The sequence below is a fragment of the Onychostruthus taczanowskii genome, unplaced genomic scaffold, assembly GCF_017590055.1.
Source record: "Onychostruthus taczanowskii isolate IOZ18803 unplaced genomic scaffold, ASM1759005v1 scaffold98, whole genome shotgun sequence".
Classification (NCBI taxonomy): domain Eukaryota; kingdom Metazoa; phylum Chordata; class Aves; order Passeriformes; family Passeridae; genus Onychostruthus; species Onychostruthus taczanowskii.
Window position 1 is genome coordinate 1,964,347 of NW_024507879.1, and position 27,742 is coordinate 1,992,088.

Below are 27,742 nucleotides of genomic sequence, written 5' to 3' on the forward strand. Positions count from 1 at the left end.
TGCCTGGGCAGCGTGGAATGACGAGCCGTGCCACTTGTCCCTGCTGGCACCGGGAAGGGAAGCGGCCATTGCCACGGCAACGGGATTTGCCAGCTCAGCACATGGCATTCCTCAGCACACCAGGATCAGTGTCCCACATCCACAGTGACGGGGACAAGGAGGAGCTGGTGGCATCATGTGCTGCAGCCACAGCACAGCCTTCTCTCATTCTGGGGGAAGTGATTTAGCTAGGTTTAAGCCTCAGTGACAGTACAACTAATGGAAAAGATGGTGATGCAGAAGCTGGAGTGTGAACCAGCCAGGAGGGAGGAGCTGAGAGTGCAAAGCCTGAAGTGAGAATCACAGCCACAGTTTGCACTGCTGGCTGTGACCTGTTTCATCAAAATGTAGAGCAGGGCTTTGCAGGCAGAGCTCTGTGGGCAGGGCAGAGAGATGGTGAGAGATAGCAGGTGGAGGTGGGCGACAGGAAGGATGGCAGAGTGTCACACAAGGTGTCAGCTCATCTCACCATGTGCACGTGGGTGCTCGCTCCCCTCTCTGCAGAGACATGGGGTTAGAAGGGACTCAGAGCTGGAAAATGGCTCACATGGTATTTGCTCTTTTGACTTTTTGAGACATCCTCAGAGGTACAAACAACATCCCAAGCAAAACAATCACTTCCCCACACCATGGGATGATGGGTGGGGTCTCATATCAACCCTCTCTCCAGTTTGAAGCCATTCCCCCTGGTCCTGGCACTCCAGGCCCTCATCAAAATTAGCAGAGCTCTTCTCACTCACAAGGACCACAGCAGACATGCATGTTAATGGTGAATGGAACTGTGGTGAGCTGCTGCTCCCAGTGCTGAGATGGGTGGGCAATGCCTGGAGCCCTTCCAGACCCAGCACGCGGTGAGCAGGGCAGCAGCAGCCAGCACACCGCCCCATAGGGATGTGTAGGAATGTGCCCCCTGTTGACAGAGTGACAAAATTATCCTCTGTCTCCTAAAAATGGAAAAATGCCCAGAAAAGACATCTCACAGGGCCTTGGGGACTTCACCCCAAACTTAAGGATAGCCAATTGGACAGGAGCCAAAAAGTCCCACCTAAGCAATTTACTAGAAAAAGAAGAGAACAAAGAAACTAATTGCTTTTGTGGTAACAGGAACCTCTTGCCCTGGCTTGGATTTTCTGCCTTTTATTAAAACTTTTCTGTTTCCAACACTGCCACAGAAGCCATCCTGCTGATTTTATGCCATCTGAGGTGGCTGAGCCATCTTGGGTGTGATATAAAACCTCCAAGAGCTTATAAGACCTAGCTCGAGGAGACCCATATATCAGGGATGCTCCTATTTTTTTTGCATTTGGAGGTGGGGGATGAGGCCTGCTGAACAACTGTGAAGGAAGGTCCTGCACGACCAGGCATCAAAGGAGACCGAACCAAATCTGTGCAGAGCGGGTTTAGACCTCGAGTCCCCGAAACACCACACCCTGTGCATTTCTCCCCTTTCACACCCCACACTCAATGCCAAGCTCACTCCCACAGCGCTGCCCAGCCCCATCCTGCCCCAGACAGGCCCATTTTGGTGGCTCACCGACAGGGAGGGGTTGCCCTCGTCCTCCACGGTGACCACGAGGCTGTAGAAGCTCTGGCGCTCGCGGTCCGGCGGGGAGGGCCGGGTGGCGATCTCGCCGGTGACGCGGTCCATGCGGAAGGTCAGGTCCTCGTTGCCACGGGTGATGTAGTAGGAGAGGACACTGTTGAGGCCGATGTCCCGGTCGGTGGCGCGCACCTGGGCCACCGCCGTGCCGCCGCCGACGTTCTGCGGAGATACGCGACGTAAATCCCACCAGCCTCATCACGTATAGAATACCTAATTAACAATGCAATCCTAATATAGAGAGGGAACTGATGTGCTTGAGGCTCCAAACTCGCTGCCCCAACACCCGGCAGCTCAGCAGAAAGCTGCACATTAGGTCTCATCTAGTCTGGCACAGCCTGGAAGAGCATAAAACCCACAGTGTGTGCAAAGGTGAAGGCCGTGTAATGGACCCAGAGCTCAGCTAATTATTTTTGGATAGTCCCATTATGGGGAAAATCAAAACAGAAATTCTGTTCTTCAACCTGCTCTGAACATGTATTAAATAGATAAGAAAACCTTAACAGGGCAATATCCTTAATGCTAAGCTATAAATCACGAGCAGCAGTTCCTCACAGCTAAGTGGCACTGGCTATTACTCATATTTCATTTTTCATCACCAAATTGAGAATCCCCCCTGCCTCAGTCCAGGAATTAAACTGTCAGGAAATAAGTTGTCTTTTCTCATGCCTGATTGTGTTTTATTGCTTAATTATCTAGCCCTTGCTAAGCTGCTTCCTGAAAGCCATTCTTATTCTGCACCGCACCGACTCTTGTGTCACTTTGGTGGCATTTCCATGGGTGTGTAGCCACTTCTCCTTCCGGCTGGTCTCTGCAGCCTTAGGAGCTCATAGAGCTTTTTCCTAGCCCAAAACGAGGAGTACATCACCAGTGGGGGCTTTCAAGGGGTTACCAAGCCTTACATCGCCCAAGGTGAGGATGGCAAGGGGTCACTGATCCTTAGATAACCCAAGGTGAGGTTTGCAAGGGGACGCCAACCATCAAATGGCCAAAGATGAGGTTTGCACGGGGCCACTAATGCTTAAATGACCCAAGGTGAGGTTTGCAAGGGACACCCCGCTGTCCCCACCTGCCTTGTGGTCAGACCTGACCCTGGGAGGGTGGAAGGAGAGGAGCTGGGTGCTCACCTCGCTCACGCTCACGTTGTAGCCAAAGGGGCTGTCGATGACAGGGGGGTTGTCATTGACATCCAGGATGTTCACTCGTAGAATGTGCTCCTTCCTCCGGGGTGGAACACCTCCATCTGATGCTTGGATCTGCAGTCAGGGGTTGATTTCCGAGGAAAAAAGTGCTATTTTGAAGCTCATGGCTCCTAGCAAACAGCCTCGGTGCTCAAAGCAGAAGCCCAGGGGTGAGGGGGTGCTTGGTGCTGACCCGTAAGGTGTAGTGATCCAGCAGCTCCCGGTCCAGCGGCCGCGCCACAAACACCTCGCCGTAGGTGTTGTTGGTGGTACGGATCTCAAAAGCACGGCCGATATTCCCCGATGTCAGCGAGAAAGTCACCTGGAAGCATCACAGGGAAAGAAAACCAGGGCAGGCAGAGTGATGCTGAGGAGGAAGAAGGGGAAGGAGATCCTACAAAAATAAATCCAGCATCCCCCCAACACGCCTCAGCTTTTGAAAAGGCCCAGTGTAGTGGGATTCACAGGTGCGCTGGCTTATTGCAGCCACCCCGAAGCAAACAGGGCCAACCCCCCTGGCAGCTCCCATGCTGCCAGCAATTTTTGTTGTTAAGGGTGATGGGATCTCATTAGTGCTTGTCTGCAGGGTAATGACAATAACAAATGTCAGAGAGCTTCCTGCTCAGGCTGCCAAGGACTTTGTTGCTGGCCCCCATGGCAGCAGAGGCCACAGCTGGTTTTCAGATTGCAGGGCTCCTTTTGACACTCGTCCCACAGAAATCTTTGCCCCAGACGGCCCAAGGTCAATGCTTTACCTCTCCTGCTGCCTTGCCTGAGGACTCTTGGTACTTAGCCCACAACACCCCAAACTACTGGCATTAATGACCAGAGCTTGCTCACACAGGGATGCAGAGGGAAGGGGTTGGGAGGATGCTGGCAAGGGGATTTCTGTGTCACTGAAACACTGCACACAGCCTCACAGAAGATGGAAAGGATCACTGAGTCCAACCCCTGGCCCTGCACAGGAAACCCCCAGGAATCACACCATGCACCTGAGAGCATCATCCAGATGTCTCCCTCCCTACCTGGCCGTTCCTGCCTGCATCTGGATCTCGGGCCAGCACCAGGGCCACCCTCTTGCCCACGGCGCTGTCCTCGGCCACGCTGACAGACGAGTCAGAGGTGATGTCAAACTGGGGGCTGTTGTCGTTCTCATCCAGGACTGTGATGGTCACCTGTGAGGGGGCACGGGGCTCAGGGCATGGACAGGAGACAGACCCCTGCCCACCCTCTGGTTTTTATCCTCCAGATAGCTGGGCACAGAGGAACTCGGGCTGCCACAGAGTGACCCTTTCCTGCTGAACTTTTCACTAACACTGATTTCATCCATGCTCACAGCAGCAGGGTCAGGCAGGATTTACTCTAAAGCTCAACAGGCACAAAGAAGGCAGAGCTGAGTGTGTTTAACTCAACCAGGGCAAGCTGGGTGTGGAGGAGACTGAGCTCCCTCCTGGAAAAGACAAATGAGCATCAGATTCTCGAAGGGGACCTGGCTACCTTGGCCACAATTAGGCAGAGGAAATGCTCTCATCGAGTTTGTAATAAAAGTGCTGCGGGGTAACACAGAAATGAGAGAGGAAGAGCCTTTCTGTTCCCGGGGATTTATTTATGGGTGCCCCAAGCTCCCAGGTGCGGCCAGGCTGAATGTGACAACATCCCGGGAGGAAGCTGGGGAGCGAGCTGTGCGCCCTGGGGTGATTCAGTTATTGTTGCTGTTGGATTCAAAACAGAGAGACGGGAGCAGGGAGAGCTCATTCAGCTACTGTGGCAGATCCGGCAGCTGCTGTCCCAAGTGCCGGATCAGGGAGCTGGGATTCTGCTTGCCAGCAGCAGGAGGGCTCACGGGGCTGCTCCACGTCCTGGGGGTGGCAGAGAGGCTGGTGCTGGTGGGACTGGGCTGGAGACCTCCACCGCAGTCCCTCCTTGCAGCTCAGTGCGGACCCTGGGAGGGATTCTGGTCTCCAGCACGCTTACCTTCTGTTGGAGGAAAGCAGAGGGAGAAGCAGAGAACACAAACAATGAGGAGTTAGCAAGGGATGAGGAAGTGTGGGTTAACCCTGCATCCTACCACAGCAGTGCCAGGGGTCATGGGTACCCCTCTGCAGCGATTTGGAAGCGGCAATGTTGGGGAATCCCTTTGTTTTTTTCTAGCTGAGGTCGGCATATCTGCCCCTCACCCAGGGAGAGGTTCAGAGAAGAGCACAGCACTGTGTGGAGAGCAGAGCCATTGGCACCCATGGGCTGGCCCTGCACCCAGCAGAGAAATGCAAATCACCCCTGCCTGGCTGCCTGTGAAACTGCTAAATATAACCCTCTGAAACACAAACCACTGTGGAGTATTTCAAGGCCCCTAAATTTACCTCCTTCAAAACTATTTTAGCAGGTTTCCCGCCAAATCAGGGTTTCTGGACTCTGGAAGCTGGAGCAGAAAGCTCAGCTAGGACAGGCTGTCCTGGGAGAGGGAGGTGGTCTGAGGTTGACAGTGGATGGTGGGGAAGCTGGGAGAAGCTACTGACCACTGTGGAGTCAATCTTCGGTCCTCCATCATCAGCCACCACTGTCAGGGTGTAGAAATCCCCTTTCTCTCGGTCCACCTGGCCTTTCACCGTGATCACACCCTGCCAAGCATGAGCAACAGCTGTGCTGGCCACCAAAACCAAAGCTCACAGTGCCCAGACAGGCCAGGAGGGACCATGCTGTGGCTGCTTACCGTGATCCCATTGATTTTGAAGAGGGAGAGCGCTTGGGGGTTGGTGTTGGGGTCAAACTTGTAGGTGATCTGGTTGAGGTTGTCGATGGAGCGAGCCTGGACGCGGAGCACCTCGGAGCCCAGGGGGATGTTCTCCATGATCACGGCCTCGTAGCTGCTGTTGGAGAACTGCACGGCCTCGTCCAGCTCGTTCAGCAGGCTGACATACACACTGCAGAAGCCCTGGTTGTTGGGGGGCGCTTGGTCCGTGGCAGAGACATTCATCAGGTAGCTGGTTTTGGTCTCGTAGTCCAGGTACTCTATGGTTGTGATGAGGCCCGTGCTCTCGTCGATCTCGAACTTCCCTTCCGCGCCCGACACGATTTTGTAGCTCACCAGACCCCCGTTCCCTGGGGAGGGAGCAGGAACTGGAGGTGCTGGCTGGACCAAGCACCCCAAAGAGGCAGGCACCACTGACACCTCCCTCCAGCAGAGCCCATCCCATGGGATTTCAGCCCAGCCAAGCCAGGATCCGCGCAGTGGCTGATCTCACTGCCCTCCCCCACACTGGGTGTTTCCCCCCTGCCCTTCCCACCTGTGTCTCGGTCGGTGGCCCTGACCACTGCCACCGAGGTCCCGATTCCCGCCGTCTCGCGCAGCCCCAGGCGGTTGTACTGGCGCTGGGTGAACACCGGCACCTCGTCGTTGACGTCCTCCACGTACACGATCACCTGGGACGCCCCGGAGAAACCACGTGTGAACCAGGTGAGCTTGGGGAACCAACCCTTCATGGTGCTCATGGAGAAATATTTCAGTGTTCAAACCAGGATGGACAGGGCTCAGAGCAACCTGGGCTAGTGGAGGTGTCCCTGGCAATGGCAGGGGGGTTGGAACTAGGGGAGATTTAAGATCTCTTCCAACTCAACCCATTCCATGATCCTGTGACAATCTCTTCTCCAAACACCACGTATGGAGAGTGAACACAAAGAGTTTAACATCACAGATTTAAACAAGCCCTGTGGGTCGGAGTGAGTCAGTCTTTCCCTGCTGGGGAGGAGGTACACTGGGTACATCAATTCCTCCATCCTCTGGGATCACCCGATCAAATCCCTGGAGACCTCACAACACAGAAATGCTGGAGACTCGGTGGGAAATTTTTGCTCCAAGTTCAGTGCTGTTTCCCCAGGGAACACATTTCCTTCTCCTGGTTTTCTGCTTGCTGCTGGTGCTGGGGGCACTTCACACTCAGCCAGAGCCCACCCCACCATTGGGTCTAAGAATAGATGCAACTGGAGGCCTGGGTTTGTGGGAACCGTGGGAAGCGGCTGTGCCGCAGCTGAAGACTGTCACCGCTGGGTCCTGGATTATTTAAATAGTGCCTGGCCAGGACACACGGTTTTCAACAGGCTGAGGCTCAGCTTTGCTTCCCAGCAGCACATCCGCCTCTCACCGAGCGAGCAGGACTCCCTCCGAGCGACTGCTGCGCCACTCAGCAGCTTAACGGCACCAAAACACCACAGGAAAAAAGAAAAATCAAACAATCCCCCCCACCAACAAGCTCTTCTCTACCCACGAGCAGCCCCCAGAGACTTTTCCATGCCAGATCTTTCTAATTTCCTGTCTAACTGCAAGCGCCGGGAAGGACCAAGCACGGTGAACATTTGGCGCGCACGGCTCTGCGGTGCAGCCCGCGGGGGCTGCGAGGTCCTTACCCGCACGGAGCTCCTCATGGGCCCCTGCTCCGTGTTGTAGGCCTCCACCTCCAGCACGTGGGAGGAGTTCTGCTCCCTGTCCAGGTGCCGCACTCCTCGCATTACCAGCCCCGTGCTGGGATTGATGCGGAAGTGGTTGTGCTCGTTTCCTGGAAATGGGGAAAAGACGAGAGGGATGTTGCCTGCTGCCTCCACACCCATCCTGGTGGCACACTGAGCCTTCCCTGAGGGGCTCTTTTGGAGGGAGATTATTGAGCAAAATTTCAACCTCATCTCCTCTGGCTACATCAGATTCAGCTACATCAGCGTTTGGCCCTGGGTCAGGCCAGGAGGAGCTACAGAATTGCATCAAATAAGAAAAATGTGGATGTGTTGGAGTGAGTCCATAGGAGGCCACAAAGATGCTCTGAGGGCTCGAGGAACTCTGCTCTGGATCCAGCCTGGGAGAGCTGTTCAGCCTGGAGAATGAGAAGGCTCTGGGGAGACCTTAGAGGCTCTTCCAGTGCCTACAGGGGCTCCAAGAGGGCTGGAGAGGGACCTGGGACGAGGGCCTGGAGTGACAGGACCAGTGGGAATGTCTTCAGACTGAAGAGGGCAGGGAAAGATGGGATATTGGAATGATATCCTTCCCTGTGGGGGTGGTGAGGCCCTGGCACAGGCTGCCCAGAGGAGCTGTACCTGCTCCATCCCTGGAAGTGTTTAAGACCATGGAGCATGCTGGGGTAGTGGAAGGTGTCCCTGCCCATGGCAGGGGGTTGGAATGAGGTGAACCTTAAGGTCACTTCCCACTCAAACCTTTCTGTGATTTTAGGATTCTATCTAACTGCCCATCCATGACAAATCATTTCCCAGCAATGAGCCCTGAAGCTGAATTTTGCTTTAGGAAGAAACGGAGAGAAATAGTTCTGTGGGCTCCAAAATGCAAAAGGATGGCAAGCTCAACCTCCTGAGGCTCCTGAGGGTAGAGCCTGGGACAAACTCCCTGGTGCACAAAGGGGCACCTGGACTTACCCTTGACAATCCTGTACCACACTCTCCCGTTAATGCCTTCATCCGCATCCGTGGCTTTCACCTTCATGAGAAAAGCAGAGGAGTAGAGGTCAAGGGCAGAGAATTCCAGACTAGGATGAGTCCTCCTACCCTGCCAAAGCTGGGCATCCTTCTCCTCCACCTGAGCTGGGGAGCTTACCAAATACAAAGCAAATTAAGTTACCCTGCCCTCATCATTGAACAGCAGGGACAGTGGGCTCAGGAGCCCTTGGCTGCTGGATTGAGGTGGGAGCTCAGCCTCAGGATCACACCACAAATCCCAAGGGTCTGTGTGCTGGAGGAGGTGCCTCCCTCAATCCTACCCTGCATTCCTGTGCTTGTCCCAGCGGCACTGCCAGTAGGGATGGAGCCTTGCTGGGATGATTGGAGCTGGGCAGGGGGAGCTGCTCCCGTGCCTGGTGGGCACGCAGCCCGTGGCATCCTGGTGAGTCACCCAAGCAGCAGCACGCAAAAAAACTGCCAAAGGCAATGTGAATGTAACCCAGAGCGTCCTTGTGAGCCCCTGAGCAGGGGTGGGAGCGGCCCTGGGCTCTGCTGCACTGCACAGTCCCGGCACGGAGCGAGTCTGCCATCCGCCCTGGGAAAACCAAGGCACGGGTCCCCTCTGGTGTCACTGAACAAGACTGCAGTGCTTTCCCTAAACCCCAGCCAGCAGTCAGCAGCTGGGAAGCGGGACCTGGCAGTGACCAGCAGGGCCAGGGCTTCCAGTCCAGCTGGCACTGAGCCCCTGCATCTTTTCTTGGCAAAACCCACTCCCCCAAAAAGCACCCACATCTCGACTGCAGAGTGGCTACTCACAAATCACCAGGGCGAGGATGCAGGGAATGCCTGAGCCTTTATTCTCTCCCTGCTCCCCTCTGCAAGGCACCTTCTGCCTCTTCCCACAATATTACCTACAATATTACCCAGCAGTTTCTTTTTCCTGGGAAGGTTTACACCCAGATTTATGCAGAGAAAAGGAAATGTTGCTGCAAAGGGTGTACGTGCAGTGGGAACAGCGAGGGCTTTCATCCCCAGCCCTGCACAACTTGCAGGAGTCAGAGATGCTCCTCTGAAATGTGGTTTTGAGGTACCTTGAACTGCCTTTGCTCCCTTCCCCTGTGTCAGCTGAAAACTTGGAAAATACTGACCTCTATCTGGATTTCTCACCCCTGTGCCCACACATGCTCTTTTCCTCTGTCCCAGACCAGTTTATACCTTGCTAGTGGATTATTCCATGCTCCACCAAGAACTTCCTTTCACAGGGGGGAGTTCTTCCTCCCAAACCAGCTCTTTCACCTGCTGGGCTCCCTGAGGCAGAGCTGGGCTGTCTCCTGTCCCATGGGATGGGATGGGATGGGATGGGCACCACAACAGCAGGCAAGCGATGCCCAGGCAGACCAGCTGCCTTGGCATGGCACAGGGAAAAGCTATCATGTAGCCAGAGCAGGAAAAACAAAGGGATGGGAGGCAAAACTTCTCAGCTTTTTGTGCCATTCCTTGCCCCACTGTGCTCAGGAGAGTCCATTTCAGGATGAGCCAACTGCACTTTGCAAACAGCCCCTCTTCTCAGCTCATCCCGAAACTGAAGCTTTGCTACATAAACTGGGTGCTATGGGTCAGCCCAGGCACTTGTTTTTTATTAAAAATCAGGAGTTTGCACTAAAGCAAGGTGTGCTCCTGCCATCCTACAGCCTGAGGAAAGCTTGGCTGCTGCTGGTTTTACCTGCTGAAAGGTGGCTTTGACAAACTGTCCCAAACTTGGGAAAACAGTGGCACTGCAGGGCAAGCAGTGGGAGAAAAGCTCTTTCTGCTGCAGGTGGAAAGCACCTGGTGCAGCCAAGCTGAGCTCCAGCCTCTTTTATCCCTCTGCCACAGGGTGGGCTGCAGGCACAGCCAGCCTGTCACAGCCCCCTCTGGGAGAAAAGTGTCAGAAGAGGATGAGGAGGGACAATAAAAGAATGGGGAAAAAGTCGATTTTCTGGGAAAATGGGGAGAAAGCATGTGGAACGCAGGTGCCAGCCCTCCGACCACGGGGGCTGAGCCCACGACTGTACCATTCGTTCACCCTACAGGGATAAATCCTGTAGGAAACGCATCCCGGGGGGCTCGACCCCAGCAGGGGACACGGCTCCGGCAGGACACAGCTCCGGGGCACCACAGCGCCGGGAAGGGGCTCAGGGCCCCTCGGCTTTGCCGGCTCAGGCTGTCCCCACCCGGCCGCCACCTCTGTCCCACCCTCCCCAAAGGGAGGAGGGGGCTGGCAGCCGGCAGAGCGCGGTGGGAGAGGCGGCAAGGAGGGAGTGCGAGAGGCAGAGCCCGGGCTCGGCCGGCTGGTGAGAGGTAGGGAGCCCAAATCCCCGCGGCAAAGCCACTGCCAGCTCCTTAGGTCACCCCCTGGGCTGAGACAGACCCCCGGCTGCAGAGCTGCTGCCCTCAGCCTGGGGAAAGCGCTGAAAAGGGGTGGGGGTGCAAAGTTTGGGGTGGGCACGGGGTCAGGCATCCCTCCTCCCTTCCCAGCCGAGTCTCTCCCGGTGATGGGAGAGGGGGAATGTCCTGTGGGGGCAACTCTGCCGTGTAACAGCGAGGCTGCTGGGGAGCAGCATCACTCACAGCCCTGGGGACCCCAGCAGGAGGGTCAGGCAGCCGCGGGTTTGGTCCTGCCCAGCATCACCTCCTCCTGCCAGCCCCTGGAAAGATTCAGTGCACTGGGAAAAGTTGGGGAGCTCCAGGAAAAGTGTTGCTAAGCAAGCCGGGCAGGGGAATGAGAGCTGCTTTTCATGGGAGCTGTGTCACGGGCAGTGCCTGAAAACAGGCTTTTCTTTGCAGGAGCTTGAGGAAAGGGAGGGAGAGCAGATGGAAAAACTGCCAAACTAGGCAGCTGGGCCAGGCCAGGGAGCAGTGCCTGGTGCTGGGCAGGAGAACCCTCTCTGCTGCTCAGGCATGAGAATCATTCTTTTTTCCTACCTTTCCACCTTTCTCAGGGGCATTTTACCTTTTGCAATTTCTCTTTTCCCCCCTCTGATCCTCATCTGCCTCGTGGCCAGTGCTGCAGCCTGAGTGCTCATGGGGATGTGTCAGATTTGGAGCTGATCAGGCAGGGATGAACCTCTGGGGAGGATTTCCAGGGCAGGAAAAGCTCTTTTAACCCAGCAGGGTGAAGAATATGGAGCCTGGGTGGGACGGTGGTGCTAGGAAGGGGCAATGCCATGCAAGCTCTGCCATCTGAGCTGGGTGTGAGGAGAACTAGGGCATGGCTGAAGAAGCCTGGGAAAACATCAGTGTGATCCCTCCTGATGGGTTTCTATGCAACACTGTCAAGTGAATTTAAAAGACAAACTCATGAGCAAGGGAGCAAAACCAGCCTGAAGGAATTAAAGAGCCTGAAGGAATTGTCCATGCCTCCTGGCTGGCTCTTAAGGAACAATGTAAGGTCACCACATGCAGTCGGTAAATGCCAGCTTTAAGGTAGCCGTGGAAACCTTGATTCAGGCTGCCTGTGGTGTGGGACACACTGCAGCCCTGCCTGCTGGCTCTCCTGCCCTGGGCAGCACAGAGGAGCCTGTTCCTGCAGCAGAGAGTCCTTGGGATTGCTGCTCTGTTCCCAAAGCTGAGGGGAAGGGATGGAGCTGGTTAAGGATAAAAAAATACATTTGGGGTGAAGAGAGGTGCAAACATCACTGTGGAGGAGGTGACCAGAGCTCCATCCCTGGGACTGCCTGCAATACACACAGGGATTCACCCTCTCAAACACTGACCCATTGGTTTTTGCATTTTCCATTTTCCAGGCACAGACCTGGCCCTGACCCATGGAAACAGCATCATCTCCCCAAAGACCCCCAAGCTCTGAGCAGGCTGATACACCCTTAATGAATAAAACCATGCCACTGATGCCTTCTCTCCGCTTTTTGGAATGTTTTATGGGGAGTGTTTGGCTGCTGCCTTACACACACCTGTGTCACTTTGGGATGGTGGCTGCAAGAGCAGACCCAGAGACCCTGGCAGCCCCTGCAGCCCTGCCTTTCCCCTCCTAAGATCTTGGCTTTAAACTGGCTCAATCCAAATCCCAGTTTAGCAGGAGACTGCCCAGCCACAGACCAGTCAGACAGCTCTCCCACATCTCCACAGGGAAGTCAGCATAATAAAGCTTTACCTCCAGCACACAGGGCATTGCATAGGGTTGGCACAAACAGGATTTCCCCAGCCCTCATCTCCTCATCTCCAGCTGGAGAGATGCCAGCCTCTGGCACAGCCTGTCTGGGGCTGGGGGTGGGCATGTGAGCAAAAAAGGGTGCAAAATGCTCTTGGGAGGATCTGACCTGCTGGGGAAAGGAGAGGACAGTCTCCACCAGGTGTTAGGCAAGAGCTAACACTGCTGGCACTTTGGGAAGCTGGTTTGTATCACCTGTGACATGTCTGAGCCTGGAAGCAGGTCAGAAAATGCCTGGCACGAGGATTTTTGGCATGACTAAGGTGAGGGTGTTACTCTTCACCCTGGCAAAATAATAAAGACAGTGCTAGCACAATACCACAGCTTGATGGGAACTTGTCAGGGCACAGGCCCAACCAACTATCCAATTTCTTTGGGAGAATAATCACAAACCCCCCAAATGCCAATAATCACAAATACTCTTTGGGAGACCATTCTTTGGGAGAATAATCACAAAACCCCCAATTCAACAAACCTGCATTTCTGGGAACAGAGGAGAACCAAACCTCAGCAGCTTGGGGGGATGATTTTGAGCTCTCTGTGGTACATGGATATTTATCTCTTCCAGAAAATCTTCATGTAATGTGTGTGTGCTCCCTGAAAGTGTCCTGCCAGAGGCCATAAATAGAGGCAGATTTCTTTGCCAGGCAGTTTTGCACTTCATTTCAGAGTGGTACTTTGCAAATGTAAGCCCCACCTCTGTGCTTTGCCTCCTGGCAAAGCAGATGGACACCCCCTGTCCCCCTGTGCCACTGAAAACATGGCTGGGAGAATCTTGGACATCAAGGCATGGCAAGAATCCATCAGTTTAACCAGAGGGTGGCTGTCTGTCCAGATTCCACGTGGTAATCACCTGTGCCTCTTTTCTGTGTCACCTTGCAGGGAAGATGAGCTCTGGCAATGGCACCTCTCCCACCACACCTCTCCCTGGGCTTCTGGAGCCAGTGCCACCCAGTGCCACATCCCCTGAGGTGACAGACTGGCTGCCCATCATCGTTGGGCTCGTCTGCATCTTCCTGGTGCTGGCCACCCTCCTCACCTTTGTCACCCTCTGCAAGCCAGCAGCACTGGGCCAGTCCTTCTCCAGCCCCCAGGAGTGCCTGCCCCACCACCCCGTGGATGCCAGTGAGCCCCAGCTGAGGCTCTGGAAGCGTCTGGGCTCCCTGAGGGCCTCCATCAGCAGCTTCAGGAGGAGCCAGCTGCTGTCCCAGAGCCCGCTGGCCTGTCCCAGGAGCTTCTCCAGCAGCCAGGACTGGGACATTATGGAGTCCACCAAAATGTGATCTTGCCCTGCTCCTCTTTCCCAAGCTTTTTGGCTCCCTTTTCAAGCATCCCTTGGTATCCTGAGTAAAGACCCTTTGAGCAAGTAATTTCCAGGGTCTGTGAGGTGGCAGGAAATTTTGCAATGTCAGGTTCCCAAATGCTTTCCAGGTTACTGCTTCCTGCCAGGGAAGGTGGAGGCATCCAAACTACGCCCACACGCAGCTACCACCGGGCAGGCAAAAAAAAAAAATCCTGCTGCTTCATTTCTTTTGGAAAACATTGTGCAAGTTGTGCTCCACCTGAACAAACAGCCTGGAAGAGAGTGGGAGCAACCTGGCTACGTGAAGAGAGGCAGCCCAGGGCAAACCTGCTCCACAGAAAGCAATCCTCAGGGAGGTTTTCCCCTGAGCTGTGCTCTGGAGCAGGTGGAGGGAGGTTCGTGCTCCCCCATGCTGCCTGGTCCCTGTCACCCCCCTCCATGAGCTGTGAGTTGCTGTGGTCAATGCATTCCCATTCCTGCTCTCTGGCTCTGGTCTGCCTGATTTTGGGAGAAAGGGATGGGGAAACGTTCAGAAACTCTCGTGCTGCCCTGGGGATGTGGGGATGCATTTGAGGGGAGGGACCTTCTGTACAAATGGTTCACACTGAAGGTGTAAATTAAACTAAAGCCGGGTGATGGCTCATTTCTGTTTCTCTCCCATGTTGTTCTGTGGAAAAACAACTTCCCCCCAATTACTTCCTCTCTTTTGCCATGGACTTCCAGGGGCATCCCCCTCTTCTGGGAAGCGGGTTCTAAGAAAAGGCGCTTTGTCGCCAGTCAGACTCGAGTTCCCTCCATTTCTCCAGTTTGCCACTCAATTTGTGGCTCAATTTTAGGAGTCCTGTGCAGGGACACACCTCCATCCTGGGACTGCAGACTGATCCCAGAGACACCAGGCACACCGTGCCATGGAACACCAGGTGATGAGGAGCCACAGGATCCCTTGGGGACTGGCTGCCCAGAGCAGACACACGGCTCCCAGCAAACCTTTGTTGCAGGAGGCAAAAGGCTCCTTTCTTCTCTGCCGGTGACTCATCCTGCCTGCCACAGCCAGGGACAAAGCTGTCCCTTTCCCTGTGCCGGCAGAGGTATTGAAGGCAGGAGGAGCCTTCCCAGGGCCCTCTGCAAAGAGCCTTTGGTGCCTGCTCCAGAAGAGCCCAGGGTTTGAAGGGATGCTGGAAGCCTGTGTGAATGCCCGCATTCATCCCGTGCTCACTGAGCCATTCAGCTCTGCCCACCGCTCCCTCAAAGAGGAACAAAAATGAAAGCAAAGTCCAAATGCTTTTCTCCCTCTCCAAGGGTTTTCCCTCTCTCTGAGCATCTCTTTGCAGGCACTCTTCTCCCTCCCCACGGAGATCTCTGTTTGGAAGGAGGGAGAAAGCAGGGATGTAGCCAAAGTGGCCCCGCCAGCACAGGGCTTGGCTCTTCTCCTCTCACCCCCTGCAGAAATGGGGCGAGTTTCTTAATTTTCTCTTGCTCTTTGCTGCCTTCTCCCTGGCACTCACAGCCTGGGCTAGCAGAGGAGTGTATGAGCAAGAACACATCTCACCCTGCCCAAAGGAACAGACATGGAGAGAAAAATCCCTGCCCTGGGCTTCCAGCAGCTCATGGTCAGGGCACAGTGAGTGGGGGACTCCCACCTCCCACCCCAGGGGAAGAGCCACGTGCCTGCACTATGCTGCTGGCAGCTGGGATGTCCTCGGGGACACTGACTTCATAGCTGCTCTGCAGGAAGATGGGTCTGTTGTCGTTGACATCCAGGACAGTCACGTACACGGTGGCAGTCCCGGTGCGCCGGTTCCCGGTGGGGCCGTTGTCTGTAGGGACAGAAAGGGAAGGGAGGGAGGTTCACTCATCTCTTTGCGTGCTCAGCCCATGGCTGCTGAAATAACAGGATCAAGATTTCTAAATGAAAACATTTCAAATCCCACACTGAACCACGAATTTTTTAGGGTTTCCCCCCCTTTCTATTGTTGTGGTTTTTGCAAAACCACCATGCTATTTTGAAAGAAAAAGGAAAAGTCAAACCGCCCCCAAGCTCTGCAATGGAGCCCAGTGAGGATAGAAATGCAACTGCTCATTAGAGAGGATTTGCTATTCCATACACCAAGTGAAGGGACTGCTGGAGGCCAGGGATTTGGGAGATGAAGGCAGCCTGATGAACTTCCCATAGCTGCAGCTCAGCCCACAGTCAAAGAGCACCAGGATGGGTTGACGTTCAGTAGACAAGGACATGTCAGCACAGCTCTTGGATTTGCCAGGAAGAATGAGGCACTGGGAAGCATGGATTGGGGTTGGATTTTTCACCATGCCTGATTTGCAGGGAGCACTAAACCCACCCAGCTGGGGGCCTGTGGGATCTGGGAAAACACAGGCAGTGTGACCCCATGGGAGGGGCACAACAGACCTTTTGCCCCTTGGGATGCAGTCCTGTGTGCCCAGGCAGAGCAGCATCCCTGCTGCAGCCCCTGTGGCACCTGCAATGCTGTGCCCCCAACATTTCTGTCCAGGCCACTCACTTCTTCTCTCAAAAGGGACATCCAAGTCATTTGTGAACAGGCGCATCATTATAAAGCTCTGGGGATGACAGCCAAGCTGAGTTTGGCACATGGACCCTCTGCCCGTGCCAGGTGGCTCAGGGTTAATCAGCAGCCACAGAGCCAAGGGCTGGCATGGCAGCAGGGCAACGATGCTGTGGCCTTGGCATTTTTGGGTAGAGGGCTGTCCTGGACAGTGTGGAGCCTCTCAGGAACAGTGGGCCTGCCTTCCTCAGGTGAAAGGGAGAGCCCTGGGGCTGGGCAAACCTGAGAGGAGAATACACCCTCTGCAAAAGTCATGATGGAAGTGGGACACATTAATTCACATGGGCTGTATAATGTTAGCATCCAGGACCAGACTCTGATTTGTAGAGAGAGGTTGCTGCCCTTCTGACACACCTGCCAGGGAGCTTGACATATGCATGGCCACCACATGTGGCTGTGTGGCAGTGGGATCCCTGGGAAATCCTTACCAATGGCCTCCAGGATCAGTGTGTAGGATGCCACGGTCTCCCTGTCCAGACTCACGACTGTCCTGACCACCCCGTCCCTGAAGCCGACGCTGAATTTGCCATCCTGGTTCCCACCTGCAGCAAAGCACAAGCAGAACAGAAACTTGGAATGGGTTGGGTTTGGAGGAACCTTAAAGGTCATCTTGTTCCAACACCTCACCGTGGGCAGGGACACCTCCTAGACCAGGCTGCTCCAAGCCCTGTCCAACCTGCCCTTTAACACCTCCAGGGATGAAGCATCCACTGCTTCCCTGGACAGCCTGTCCCAATGCCTGGCTACCCTTTCAGTGAAGAAATTTCTCCCAGTATGTAATCTGAACCTTCCCTGGTGCAACTTGAGGCCATTTCCTTGGATTCTGTGGCCTGGGCACAGGGTCAGCCCAGCTGTGCAAGGTTGGTTTTGTATCTTGTCCCTGGCAGAGCACCTTCCCTCTGCCTCACAGCACAGGAAAAATCCAATGGCTGTGCGAAAAGCTGGATCATTTCCTGACTGCTTTGAAGCAAACTGGGGTAACTTTGCGTGTGAGCTGTGGTACCTGTGGGACAGCACACCCTGTTTCACCTGTGGAGAGAAAAGCAGGCTGCTGTTGTGGGAAAAGTGACTCTCTGGTGGTGACACTTTTGTTTTTACCCTCTTCCTGAGGGCTCGGTGTGCAGTTTGCAAGACAAACCATGGCCAGGGGATTCCCCAGCCTCCTGCTGCAGATGCTGCAGCTGTGGAATGAGCTGGACACTGCCTGGGCGGCACTGCTGCCCACCCAATCCCACCTGCCCAAAAATGCCCCGAAATTCCATTTATGCCTTCCAACCATAAACACTGATGAAAGCCACCCCAGCCCTTGCTCCCTAGCCGTGTTCTGCTCATCCTCACGCTTTTCTAGGGTCAGCAGAGTGGTCAGCGTGGCCGGGAGCCGAGCGGGGCTGTTCAGCAGAGGGCGATGCCGGACAAGGATTGGAGGGGCTGGGAAAGGCAGCGCTGAAGTGCAGAACACCCTGGCCGAGGTCTGGGGCAGCCCGTGCCTTCCTGCAACCCGAGTTGCCCTACTGGCATGGGGCTCACACCTGTGATGAAGTAGCTGAGCTCAGCGTTCAGCCCGATGTCGGCATCTGTGCAGTTGAGCCGCACCACTTTGAAATCCCGGGCCACGTTCTCGGGCAGGGACACGTTGTAGACGGCGGGGAAGAAGGTGGGGTTCTCATCATTCACGTCCAGAACTGAAAACGGAGAGCAGAGCTGAGTGTGCTGCCAGGGCTGGCCCTCCTGCAGATGCCAGGCTGGGCTCCCAAACCTCCTGCCTGCTGCTCTCAGCATCCCAGGGAATGCTCTGCCTGACCCTCCCTGCCATTTGTGCAGTGGGGGTGCCTGCAGAGTGGCTGTAGGCTGCATTTGGTTGCCTCTGATACACACAGATCACCCTCCTCACAGCCAAAAAAAGCCATTACATCACTGAAATTCAAGTTACTATTTTCACCAAGCCTGTTTCCATCCCCATTCAAAGGAAAATCTGGGGCTTAAATGTAAGCTCAGTATTTCCTGGGCATGGCAGAGACCAGAAACTTCTTTCCCAAACTCAGGCCTGAGGACAATCCAGGGTCAGTTTATTTCCAGATGACGCTTATCCTTTTTCAGCACCAGACTTGCACGGAGCCAGTAAACAGCAAGGCATTAAATTAAAGGCAGGCCTTGCAATAAGGCTCCAGCTCTGAACTGGGATTGCGTGGGCTGTCCAGGCACGCAGCTGATGGGAATCACATGCTGAAGCAAAAGAAAAAAGCAGCACTGGGGATGGGGGAATGGAGGAAAAAGCAGAGGATTTGGGGGCCCTGCCAGAAATGCCACGTTTTCCCTATCTCTGCAGGGTGTTGATAGCAGACACAGAGCCCGTGGGGACGGAGCCATCCCTATGCACAAAGCCAGACCTGATTCTGCTTCCAGGCCTCAGTGAGCCTCCTACAGAAACTGCATTTCCCCCAGTGAGATGTCCTTGTCACCGTGGGGTTTTGCTGCACCCACCTTTGACAGTGAGGGTGCTGGTGGAGCTCTTGGCGGGCGCGCCGGCGTCGCTGGCCACCACCCTCAGGAAGTACTCGGGGATCCTCTCCCTGTCCAGCACGGCCGTGGAGGTGACCAGCCCGCTGGTGCTGTTGATGAGGAAATCCATGCGGGGCATCCCCACCTGCATGCGGTACGACACCTTCCCGTTGGGGCCCTCGTCCAGGTCAATGGCCACGACCTGGTGGGGAGAGCACCCTGATCATCATCTCCCAGCCATGGAAGACATGTACAGAAATCCTGAGTGCCTTTGGCTCCGGGGATGCAGGGATGAAATGGCCTTGGGAGGGTCCTCCCTACCCGGAGTGAGCCCATGGAGTGAAGACGCACAACCCCTTCTGCATCCCCCTGTTCCACTGCTAGAGGATGGCAAAGAGAAGGAGATGGAGAGGATGGAGGAGCTGGAGAAGATGCAGGGAAGGGAGAGGATGTGTTGGTAGCCTGCTTTGCAGAAGGCATGGCAGCAGCTCCCAGTGTGAGGAATGGCAGCAGTGGGACAGGCTCACCTGGAAGACAGAGGAGCCCGCGGGGAGGCCCTCGGCAATCTCAGCAACAAAGGGCAGGTTTTGGAAAGTGGGGTCATTGTCGTTCAGGTCCAGCAGGTTGACAAAAACTGTGGCACTGCTGGTGGCTCTCAGGGGTGGCCTCCCACCTGTGGAGGACAGGAATGGGGTCTCAAGGTTAATGCTTGAGCTGCTTCCACCCCTTTCCCCTAAAAAGGAGCCCTCACCCGCTATACAGACAGCAGTGCAGGATGGAGGATGGCCCTGATTTGTCATGGATCATCTGCCACAAATGGACAGTTAGAATTCCAGAATGGTTTGGCTTAGAAGGGGCCTTACAGATAATCTAATTCCAACCCTCTGCCATGGGCAGGGACACCTTCCACTAGACCAAGCCCCATCCAATCTGTCCTGGGACAATTCCAGGGTTAGAGCAGGCACAGCTTCTCTGGGCATCCTGTTCCACCACCTTCTCAGTGAAGAATTTCCTCCCAACATCTCAATCTCTCCTCTTTTGGTTTAAAACCATTCCCCTTTGTCCTGAAAAGTAAGAATTATCTCTGTATATCTATCTTTTTTCCTATGAAAAGTTTCCCTACGGCAATATTTCCAGAGAAAAACCCATCAGCTCTGTTTCCCTCACCTGCTCAATTGATTTTCTGGCATGCCAATGGAGCAGGGCTGAAGGGGAGGGAGAGTTCCTGCCTCTCAGGCTCATTCTCAGAGCTGCTACATGAATGACTGCGCTCACATTCTGAGACATTTCTAGTTTGTTTTAGCAGCAGGTTCAAAGCTACTCCCATTTTCTGACCTCAGAAACACTGCCGCTCAACACAGGAGAGAAGAAAACAAAAGAGACTTTGCCAGAAAGGCAAAATCAGGCTGGGGAAGGTTCAGCTCAGCAGTGAAAATGATCAGTGTGGGATGGAAGCTCACAGTCGGTGACGGACACCACGATCCTGCGCATGAGCTGGGCCTCCTGGGCGTTGGGATTCTCCCGGTCCAGCAGCACGCCCGAGGTGCGGATCTTGCCCGTGGTGCTGTTGAGGCTGTAGAACTTGTTGGGAGGCCGGATGCTGTACACCACCGTGCCGTTCTCCCCCAGGTCCGGGTCCACAGCCACCACCTGCCGTGGGGCAACAGCACAAAATTACAGGAGTGCTGTATTTGTGGGGTGCCCTTGTGGCAGGGAGGAATGAAGAATTTGAGTTCATGTTTTTGGAAGGCTAATTTATTATTTATGATACTATATTATCAGAGGTGAGTATTTATGATACTATATTATCAGAGGTGAGTATTTATGATACTATATCATCAGAGGTCAGTATTTATGATATTGTATAATCAGAGGTAAAGAATACTATACTATACTATACTAAAGAATACAGAAAGGATACTTACAGAAGGCTAAAAAGATAATAATGAAAACTTGTGACTCTCTCTCCAGAGTCCTGACACAGCCCGGCCCTGACTGGCCAATGAGTCAAAATAATTCACATGAAACTAGTTAAACAATCACTTGTTGGATAAACAATCTCCAAACACATTCCAAAGCAGCAAAACACAGGAGAAGCAAATGAAATAGTATTGTTTTCCTTTTTTCCTCTGAGGCTTCTCAGTTTCCCAGGAGAAAAATCCTGGGCAAAGGGATTTTTCCAGAAAATATTAATGTGACGCAGGAGAGTGCTGGGAATTCACTCCCATGGGGAGTCCCTGTGGAGATTTGCTGCTGTCAAGCTTGGCCTCCCTGCACCACCAGCAGCAAGAAGTTCTTCCTCCATCCAGCTCTGTGTTTTCATGACATTTGCAGGGATTTTGCACCCTCGAGACCTCTGCTGTGGTGTTAAATCTCCCCAAAATTGGCCTGTGAGCACAGGAGGTAATGGCATGACAAGATAAAAATGCGCAGCAATCAAACTGAATTTTCTTCCTTTTGAATAAAAAGAGCTAAAAAATGAGGACCTTTTGGAAAAATAAAATAAATGGGACAAAGAGGCACACTGAGGAACTTGTGCTGCCACATCAGGAATGCTGGGAATAATTCCTTGGTGGAGTTCTCCTCCACGCCACATATTTTGTGCTTTATTGCTCTCCCTGTGACCTTTTTAATTACAGGGGACATTTACATTTAAAAACACCCCAATTTCACCGGCCTCATAACTTCCTCAGCTCCCGCTGCTCGTCCCGCAGCTGAATTTACATCGGATCGGTGACAAAATAATTATTTTCCCAGCAACTAATTGGGTTGTCAAAGGCAAGATGACTTCAAGCTGGCACTGAGCAGCAGGGCTGAAGGAGAGAAAACCACTGTGCTCTGGCTCGGGCAGCACTGCCAGACCCTTCTCCCCCTTAAAAAAATCCCTTTTTTTTTTTTTTTTCTTTTTTTTGCAGCCTTCCTTCTTATATGATTTTGTGGATTCTCTTCACTTTTCCCTCATTTATTTTCCATTTTGTTCCCGTCATTTTTCTCTCGGCGTGATGGAATAGAAGCCTCCCCCTCTTCTCCTCTTTTATTTCGCCAGAGGGACTTGAAAGGCTGTAAATCAAAGTCTCTCAGAGAGGTCCTTGAAGGAGGTCGCAGGCGAGGCTAAGAAAAGGAGGATTTGGCCAAAATCCACACAATTTGGAGAGGAAAAAAAAATATCCCAGGGAGGGAGAAGAAACACAGGGGATGGTCAGCAACGGGGAGGCTCAGGAGTAAGCTTTTAAATGGAATTCTGCAAGATGGCGCTGGGCTGAAGGTGACACTGGTGACACCCGTTTGGAGGTGACCCCCTGCTCCAGCCAGACCTTGGGGACAGCCATCACCCTGCCTCACACGTACCGTGGTGACATCCGAGTTGGGGGGGGTCATTTCCACCAGGTTAATGAAGTATGGCTCGTCCTTCCAGGTGGGGTAGTTGTCATTGATGTCCAGCAGTGTGATGTTCACCTGTGAGAGAGCAAGGAAGCAGAGCTGCTGCAGGAGGCACGGGTTCTTGAGGCGAGGAATGTCCCCTGGATGTACCCAACACGTGTTTCAGGCTGTGGCAGGGTCACCATCCCTCAGGGGATTTAATAGTTGTGGCACTTGGGGACATGGGTTAGTGCAGAGCCGAGGGAATGGCTGGACCTGATCCTCTTAGAGACCTTTTCCAACCTGAATTATTCTATGGTTTTGTGATGCTCTGTTCACCCTCTGGAGGGAACACCTGCAAAAAAATCAACATCCTGCAACTTTGCAGCCAAGGCTCCTTGGCATAGGTGAACTGGGTTTTGTTCCTGTGGATTTATCATGGTTAAGGACAACCACAGGGCACAAGGTGTGTCTTCAAACATCTCCTTCACTGCAAAGGGGATGAAAATCAGTGGGGGAAAGGATGCAGTGGGAATGTGGCAGGAAAGGAAGGAAAAATCCGAGTGGCTGGTAAAAAGCAACAAAAAAAAAACCCCAAGAGGAGCCCCTGGCAGCCCCCATCCCTCAGCAGTTCCTAGTGGAGCTTTTCCTGGGATCTGCTGTGCTCCCATTCGGCTGTGTCCCGCTGTCACACCAGCTCCATGAGCTGCTGGTGCCACCCCGTGGTAGAAGAGGCCACTGTGGACGCCACAGTCTCCAGGGACAAGCCAAGGCACCACGGTGGTCCCTGGGGAAGACTGCTGACCCACCCCTACTCTGAGCAGCTCATGTGCTTTACATCACCTGAGGACCTTGCAAGGCCCCGAATGGACCTTTATTCCCTATCAAAAATGATTATTTTGAGTGCCAGGTGTATATCCCAGCAGACAAACTTACTCTGCTGCCCTAGTCTCACTGAGTTTTAATATTCTTTAACTTTTTAGGGATCAAGAGGCATCTTTCCCCCCCTTGTTTTGCCTTTTAACAAAGCTATCAGGAGAACACAATCCCATCTGGAGCCCCAGAGGAGATCTCAGCACTCCACAGTCCATGCTGGTGCCCAGCCAAGGCTATCACATGTCTCTGGGAGGTTCCATAGGGAGCTTCCAGTCTCCTACCACAGACCTCCTGATGGCCCTCGGCAGGAGGGACAATTATTTTAGGGCTATTCCTCAGCACAACCACACATTTTCCTGCATCCCCCTGTGTTCTGTGGGACAACTCTCCTGCAACCCAACAGAGCATCCCAGGAGCAGGAGCATCCAGATGAATAAATGTCCAAAGAAATGTGACGCCATGAGCAGTGAGAGAGAGAATCATGGAATAGTTAAGGTTGGAAAAGACCTTTAAGATCATCAAGTCCATCAAGGTTGGATTCTTGGCTTTTGATCTCCAGATATTTCCTGCTGGCTTTGCCAAAAATGGGGTTCCCTGAGGCCTGAAAAGGGCAAGGCAAAGCACAAGGCTTCAACGTGCAGCTCCACCAGAACCTTCCCAGGAGCACAGGCATTCCAGACTGCTGGAAACCCTTAACCCAGGCAGCATGTGAACAGACTAAGGAACAATCACGTGTACCTGCGGGCTCTCCGAGTTCTCAAGAGGAACAAAGGGAGCCGAACAAAGGGAGCGTGCTGCAGGTGAAACAGGACTCATTACCACATCCACAGGCTCTGGTAAGTCAAGTGGCTCCAGTGTGAGTGGTTTTCCAGAAAAGCAAGCTGGTTTCAAGGTCTACACCACCTGGACAGTCATTTTGGGAGCCACAGCAGGGATGGAGTGGAGGGCAGGAACCATTGTATGCTCTTCCCACAGCGAAAATGAAACACTACAGCTCTCCACAGTCCCAGGTGGGCACCAGTGGCTCAAGGAGATGGGAATTGTTCCCACACTCACCATAGCAATGCCTGTCTTCTGATGGTGCCCCACGCCTCCATCCACTGCCCGGACAATGAGGATGTACTCGGATTTGGCCTCCCGGTCCAGCAAAGATGTTGTGGTGATTTCTCCTGCAGCCACAGGAGATGATAAGTTTAAAAAATAAACAGTTAAAACCAAGGTCAGGACTGTCCACGAATGGGCTCTTTTTTTGGATCCAAAAGCAGCTTTTTTTTTGGATCAGGTAGCTCCTGAACTAACAGGAACCTTCACAGCCAAGCCTTTCCTCAGGATGAGGAGCTGAGTTTCCACGGATGCCTCTGCTGAAGCTCTCAGGCTGACTGAGCAAATGGTGGTGCCTGAAATCTGGTGAATCTCTTAAATTGTGGGACTCTTAAGCAGGGTGACTGGGGGAGAGGAGGGAAGGGTGGGGATGAAGGAAGGAACTGAAAGGAAAAGGGCAGAGCACGTCCAGAGGCTCACCTGAGCGAGCATTGATCCGAAAATGCGAGGAGCCTTCCAGGGAGTAGATGATTGACTCCTGCCCGTACTCCCTGGACCGGTCCATGTCCGTGGCATTGAGAAACAGCACTGTGGCTCCTTGAGGCAGAAGCAGAGATGAGGATGAGCCAGAACTGCCCTGTGCCCCCAGGGACCCCTTGTCTGCAGGTCACCCAGACAAGGGGTCCCGTCTCCTGCACATGCACAAAGTGGCCAAACCCGCAGGCCCCACAGCTATGAGACTTTACCAGGCTTTACCTCCCCAAAAGGGATCCCCCACCCCCTTCAGGGCCCTCTGGGAGGCCAGAGAAGGAGCAGGGGTGTGCCCTGTACCTGCCATAATGTCCTCCATGACAGTTATCACGTAGGAGGGCTTGCTGAACGTGGGGGGATTGTCATTTTCATCCTGAAGCAAAGAGAAGGTCGAGAGGCTGGTTGGGAAAAAGGCAAAAGGGTCAAGCAGCTGCAAGAGTCTGGCATGGGGATGCTCCTGGGTGGCTGCCTCTCAAGGTGTGACCAGTCATAGCATTATTTTGGGGGGAAGCTGGTTTGCATCCTGATGTGCTCCCTCCAAGCCTGTCTTTGCCAGGGACTATGGCCATCCTGGAGAAACCAGGCAGGAGCTTGCAACGTACCTCAAAATAGATTTTCGACTGGTTTAAAGCTCCCCCAGGGGGTTTTAAATGCTGTTTAACATGGTTAAGAATCTGCCTTAAATGAACCAAACCCAACTGCCTATGGAGAGAAGGACGGAGCTGCCAGGACATCAAAACACTGTTATGGACCTCTCCATTTCCCTGGGGCTGCCCTGGAAATGATTTCTACCTGGAGACCACAGATGGACCTGCAGGCTCAGCTGCTCCTGCTGCCACCCAACCTGAGATTTGAAGCAATTTCACGTGCCAACGATGCCCATCGTGCTGCAATGAAATTGCCAGCCCCTGCTTTAGTTCTGTAAGCAGGTGGTCTTTAATCAGCCTTTGAGTCGCTCAAATTTGCTGGCACCTCCTCTGAGGGTAATGAGGAACTTGTTGCCTGTCCCGGTGACGTCCTCACCATCCCTTCTCCTCCTCCTCCTTCTTCTAGGGATCGGTGGGGCTCATCCAGGAGGCCTGGCCAGGTTAAAGGCAATGGAGAGGCTGAGTGCAGCTGGACAGGGCTGAGCTGGGGCTCCAGCTGGGTGGACACGAGCCAGAGCAGATGCTGTGTGGTGTCATTAATGTTCCTGAGATCATCAGGCCATGCTCAGCAAGGCCACGGCCCGGCAAGCCTAGTCCCAAGGAGGCAGGGTTTGCTTCTGGCTGGCTCTCCATCTGGCCAGAGCTGGCCTGCACCTGCCTTCTACTCGAGAAGCACATTTCCCACTTCAGCCACAGGAGCTCCAAAGCTCCCCGAGGCACCTGCAGCGATGCCAGACAGAACCCGGCACTCTTCCACTCCCACAGAGGACAGTATCCACCTAACCAGCTAAACCAGCTTCCCGTGCTCTCCTGACCCTCATCTTTCCTCCCTACAACCTCACCCTCAGACAGCCACTATCATAGAATCTGAGAATGGATTGGATTGGAAAAGTCACCCACCCCTGCCATATCAGGGACACCTTCCACTGTCCCAGGTTGCTCCCAGCCCCCATCCAACCTGGCTTTGAACACTGCCTGGAACCCAGGGGCAGCCACTGCTCCTCTCAGCAACCTGTGCCAGGGCCTCACCATTCTCACAGGGAAGAATTTCCTCCCAATATCCAACCTAAACCTCCCCTCTCCTCCAGTCTGAAGCTGATCCTCCTTGTCCTATCACTCCAGGCCATCTCCAAGGATGCTGAGAGTGGCTGACACTCACACCAAGCACACAACCCCTCTCCTCCAGGCACAGGCACACTGTGAGCCGCCGGCTCATGGCCCTGAGCAGGGCATCGGTGGCAGGGAGTGAGGCAGAAACTTATTAGCAGTGCTATTTCCTGGGATCCTGGCGCGGCGCGCACTATTAGTTCTGACTCGGCGGCTCCCTCTACAAAAGCGTATTGTCCCCTAATGGGAAATCTACAAGGCGAGTTTGACTTCTTTATTAAAAACCAACAACCAAAGGATGAAAAAAAATCACCTCCCTCCACACTGCTTCTGCCTTCTCACAGCTCTTTTTCCTCAAGTGCCGTCACAAAACACTTCCCCCTCATTTTCTTCCTAGTTTTTGGCTTTTATTTCTTTTCTTTTTCCAGCTGAGAGAAATTCCCTTTGGTTGAGAGCGGGAAAAATGACAGCTACTTAAACCCTGCCAGCTACAGACCCAACCCAGAGAGATGACCCATTGAAGTGTGGTCTTGAAAAAGAGATGTTTATGCTGTCGAAAGCCCAGTGTGGGAAGGATGTATTTAACCACCACTAACTCCCTGGGCACTGCCTTGTTCCCCCTCTCTCGAGCACGACGAGGGATCTGAAGGAGAAACATGCTCATGGGACTTCATTCCCATCTTACAGCATCGCTGGCTTTATCTCCTTCACTTTCCCAGACTGACGCTGCTGCCAGCCTGGCAGAGATCCCACAGCTGCGAGACTGACACGTTATCAACCAAACTGTCTCCATCACTGACACCTCCTTGCAGACACCCTCAAACCACAATGTGCCTCAAAGTGACACACTGATCTGATCTTCCCGAGGAACGCTGCAATGCTTTGAGTTTCCCAGCAGAAACCCCTCCTCCAGAGGGATTTCCACACTGCTCCTGCTCTGCTCCTCACCCCGTGGTTAGCTGCGGCACGAGACACGTACGACACACACACACGAGACACGTGAAATAGGAATCCACACACCTCCACGGGGTGGAATAGACTTGCTGGGTTATTGAGGAATTAATAGCACTGCTATGGAGCAATTGCAGGGAGAGCACAAGGGGAATGCCAGGCACTGTACTTACAAACACCTCGATGGTGACGGGGACGGTGCTGTTGAGCGGCGGGTTGCCGGCATCCTTGGCCATCACCGTCAGGTAGATGACCCCGTTGGCCACCTGCTCATAGTCCAGGGGGTGGTTCACGCTGATCACTGGAAGGATGCAGAGTTGGGGGGTCAGGGGAGCAGGATGTGACAGGCTCAGGGGTGCCCCTGTGGTGCCAGGAGCAGCACCTA

At 53.8% G+C, this 27,742-nt stretch overlaps 2 protein-coding genes across 2 annotated transcripts in view; one reads left to right on the plus strand and one right to left on the minus strand.

Moving 5' to 3' along the window:
• Window positions 1-27,742, minus strand: part of CDH23 (cadherin related 23) — a 177,989-nt gene that overhangs the window by 30,971 nt on the left and 119,276 nt on the right. Inside the window, exons 16-36 of the mRNA XM_041427243.1 lie at window positions 27,531-27,658; window positions 24,953-25,025; window positions 24,602-24,718; window positions 24,137-24,249; window positions 22,193-22,300; window positions 20,305-20,494; window positions 19,372-19,517; window positions 18,827-19,046; window positions 17,875-18,027; window positions 16,774-16,887; window positions 15,432-15,580; window positions 8,233-8,293; window positions 7,222-7,370; window positions 6,105-6,240; window positions 5,531-5,919; window positions 5,337-5,438; window positions 4,795-4,797; window positions 3,846-3,995; window positions 3,014-3,142; window positions 2,767-2,895; window positions 1,574-1,801 (exon numbers count right to left, since the gene is read on the minus strand). Coding sequence (XP_041283177.1) covers window positions 1,574-1,801; window positions 2,767-2,895; window positions 3,014-3,142; window positions 3,846-3,995; window positions 4,795-4,797; window positions 5,337-5,438; window positions 5,531-5,919; window positions 6,105-6,240; window positions 7,222-7,370; window positions 8,233-8,293; window positions 15,432-15,580; window positions 16,774-16,887; window positions 17,875-18,027; window positions 18,827-19,046; window positions 19,372-19,517; window positions 20,305-20,494; window positions 22,193-22,300; window positions 24,137-24,249; window positions 24,602-24,718; window positions 24,953-25,025; window positions 27,531-27,658 — 2,987 coding nt within the window. The remainder of the gene's footprint in view (window positions 1-1,573; window positions 1,802-2,766; window positions 2,896-3,013; window positions 3,143-3,845; window positions 3,996-4,794; window positions 4,798-5,336; window positions 5,439-5,530; window positions 5,920-6,104; window positions 6,241-7,221; window positions 7,371-8,232; window positions 8,294-15,431; window positions 15,581-16,773; window positions 16,888-17,874; window positions 18,028-18,826; window positions 19,047-19,371; window positions 19,518-20,304; window positions 20,495-22,192; window positions 22,301-24,136; window positions 24,250-24,601; window positions 24,719-24,952; window positions 25,026-27,530; window positions 27,659-27,742) is intronic.
• On the plus strand, window positions 10,253-13,743 carry CUNH10orf105 (chromosome unknown C10orf105 homolog). The gene is made up of 3 exons (XM_041427205.1): window positions 10,253-10,303; window positions 10,500-10,593; window positions 13,343-13,743. The coding sequence occupies exons 1-3, from the start codon at window positions 10,253-10,255 to the stop codon at window positions 13,741-13,743; spliced, it is 546 nt and encodes a 181-aa protein (XP_041283139.1).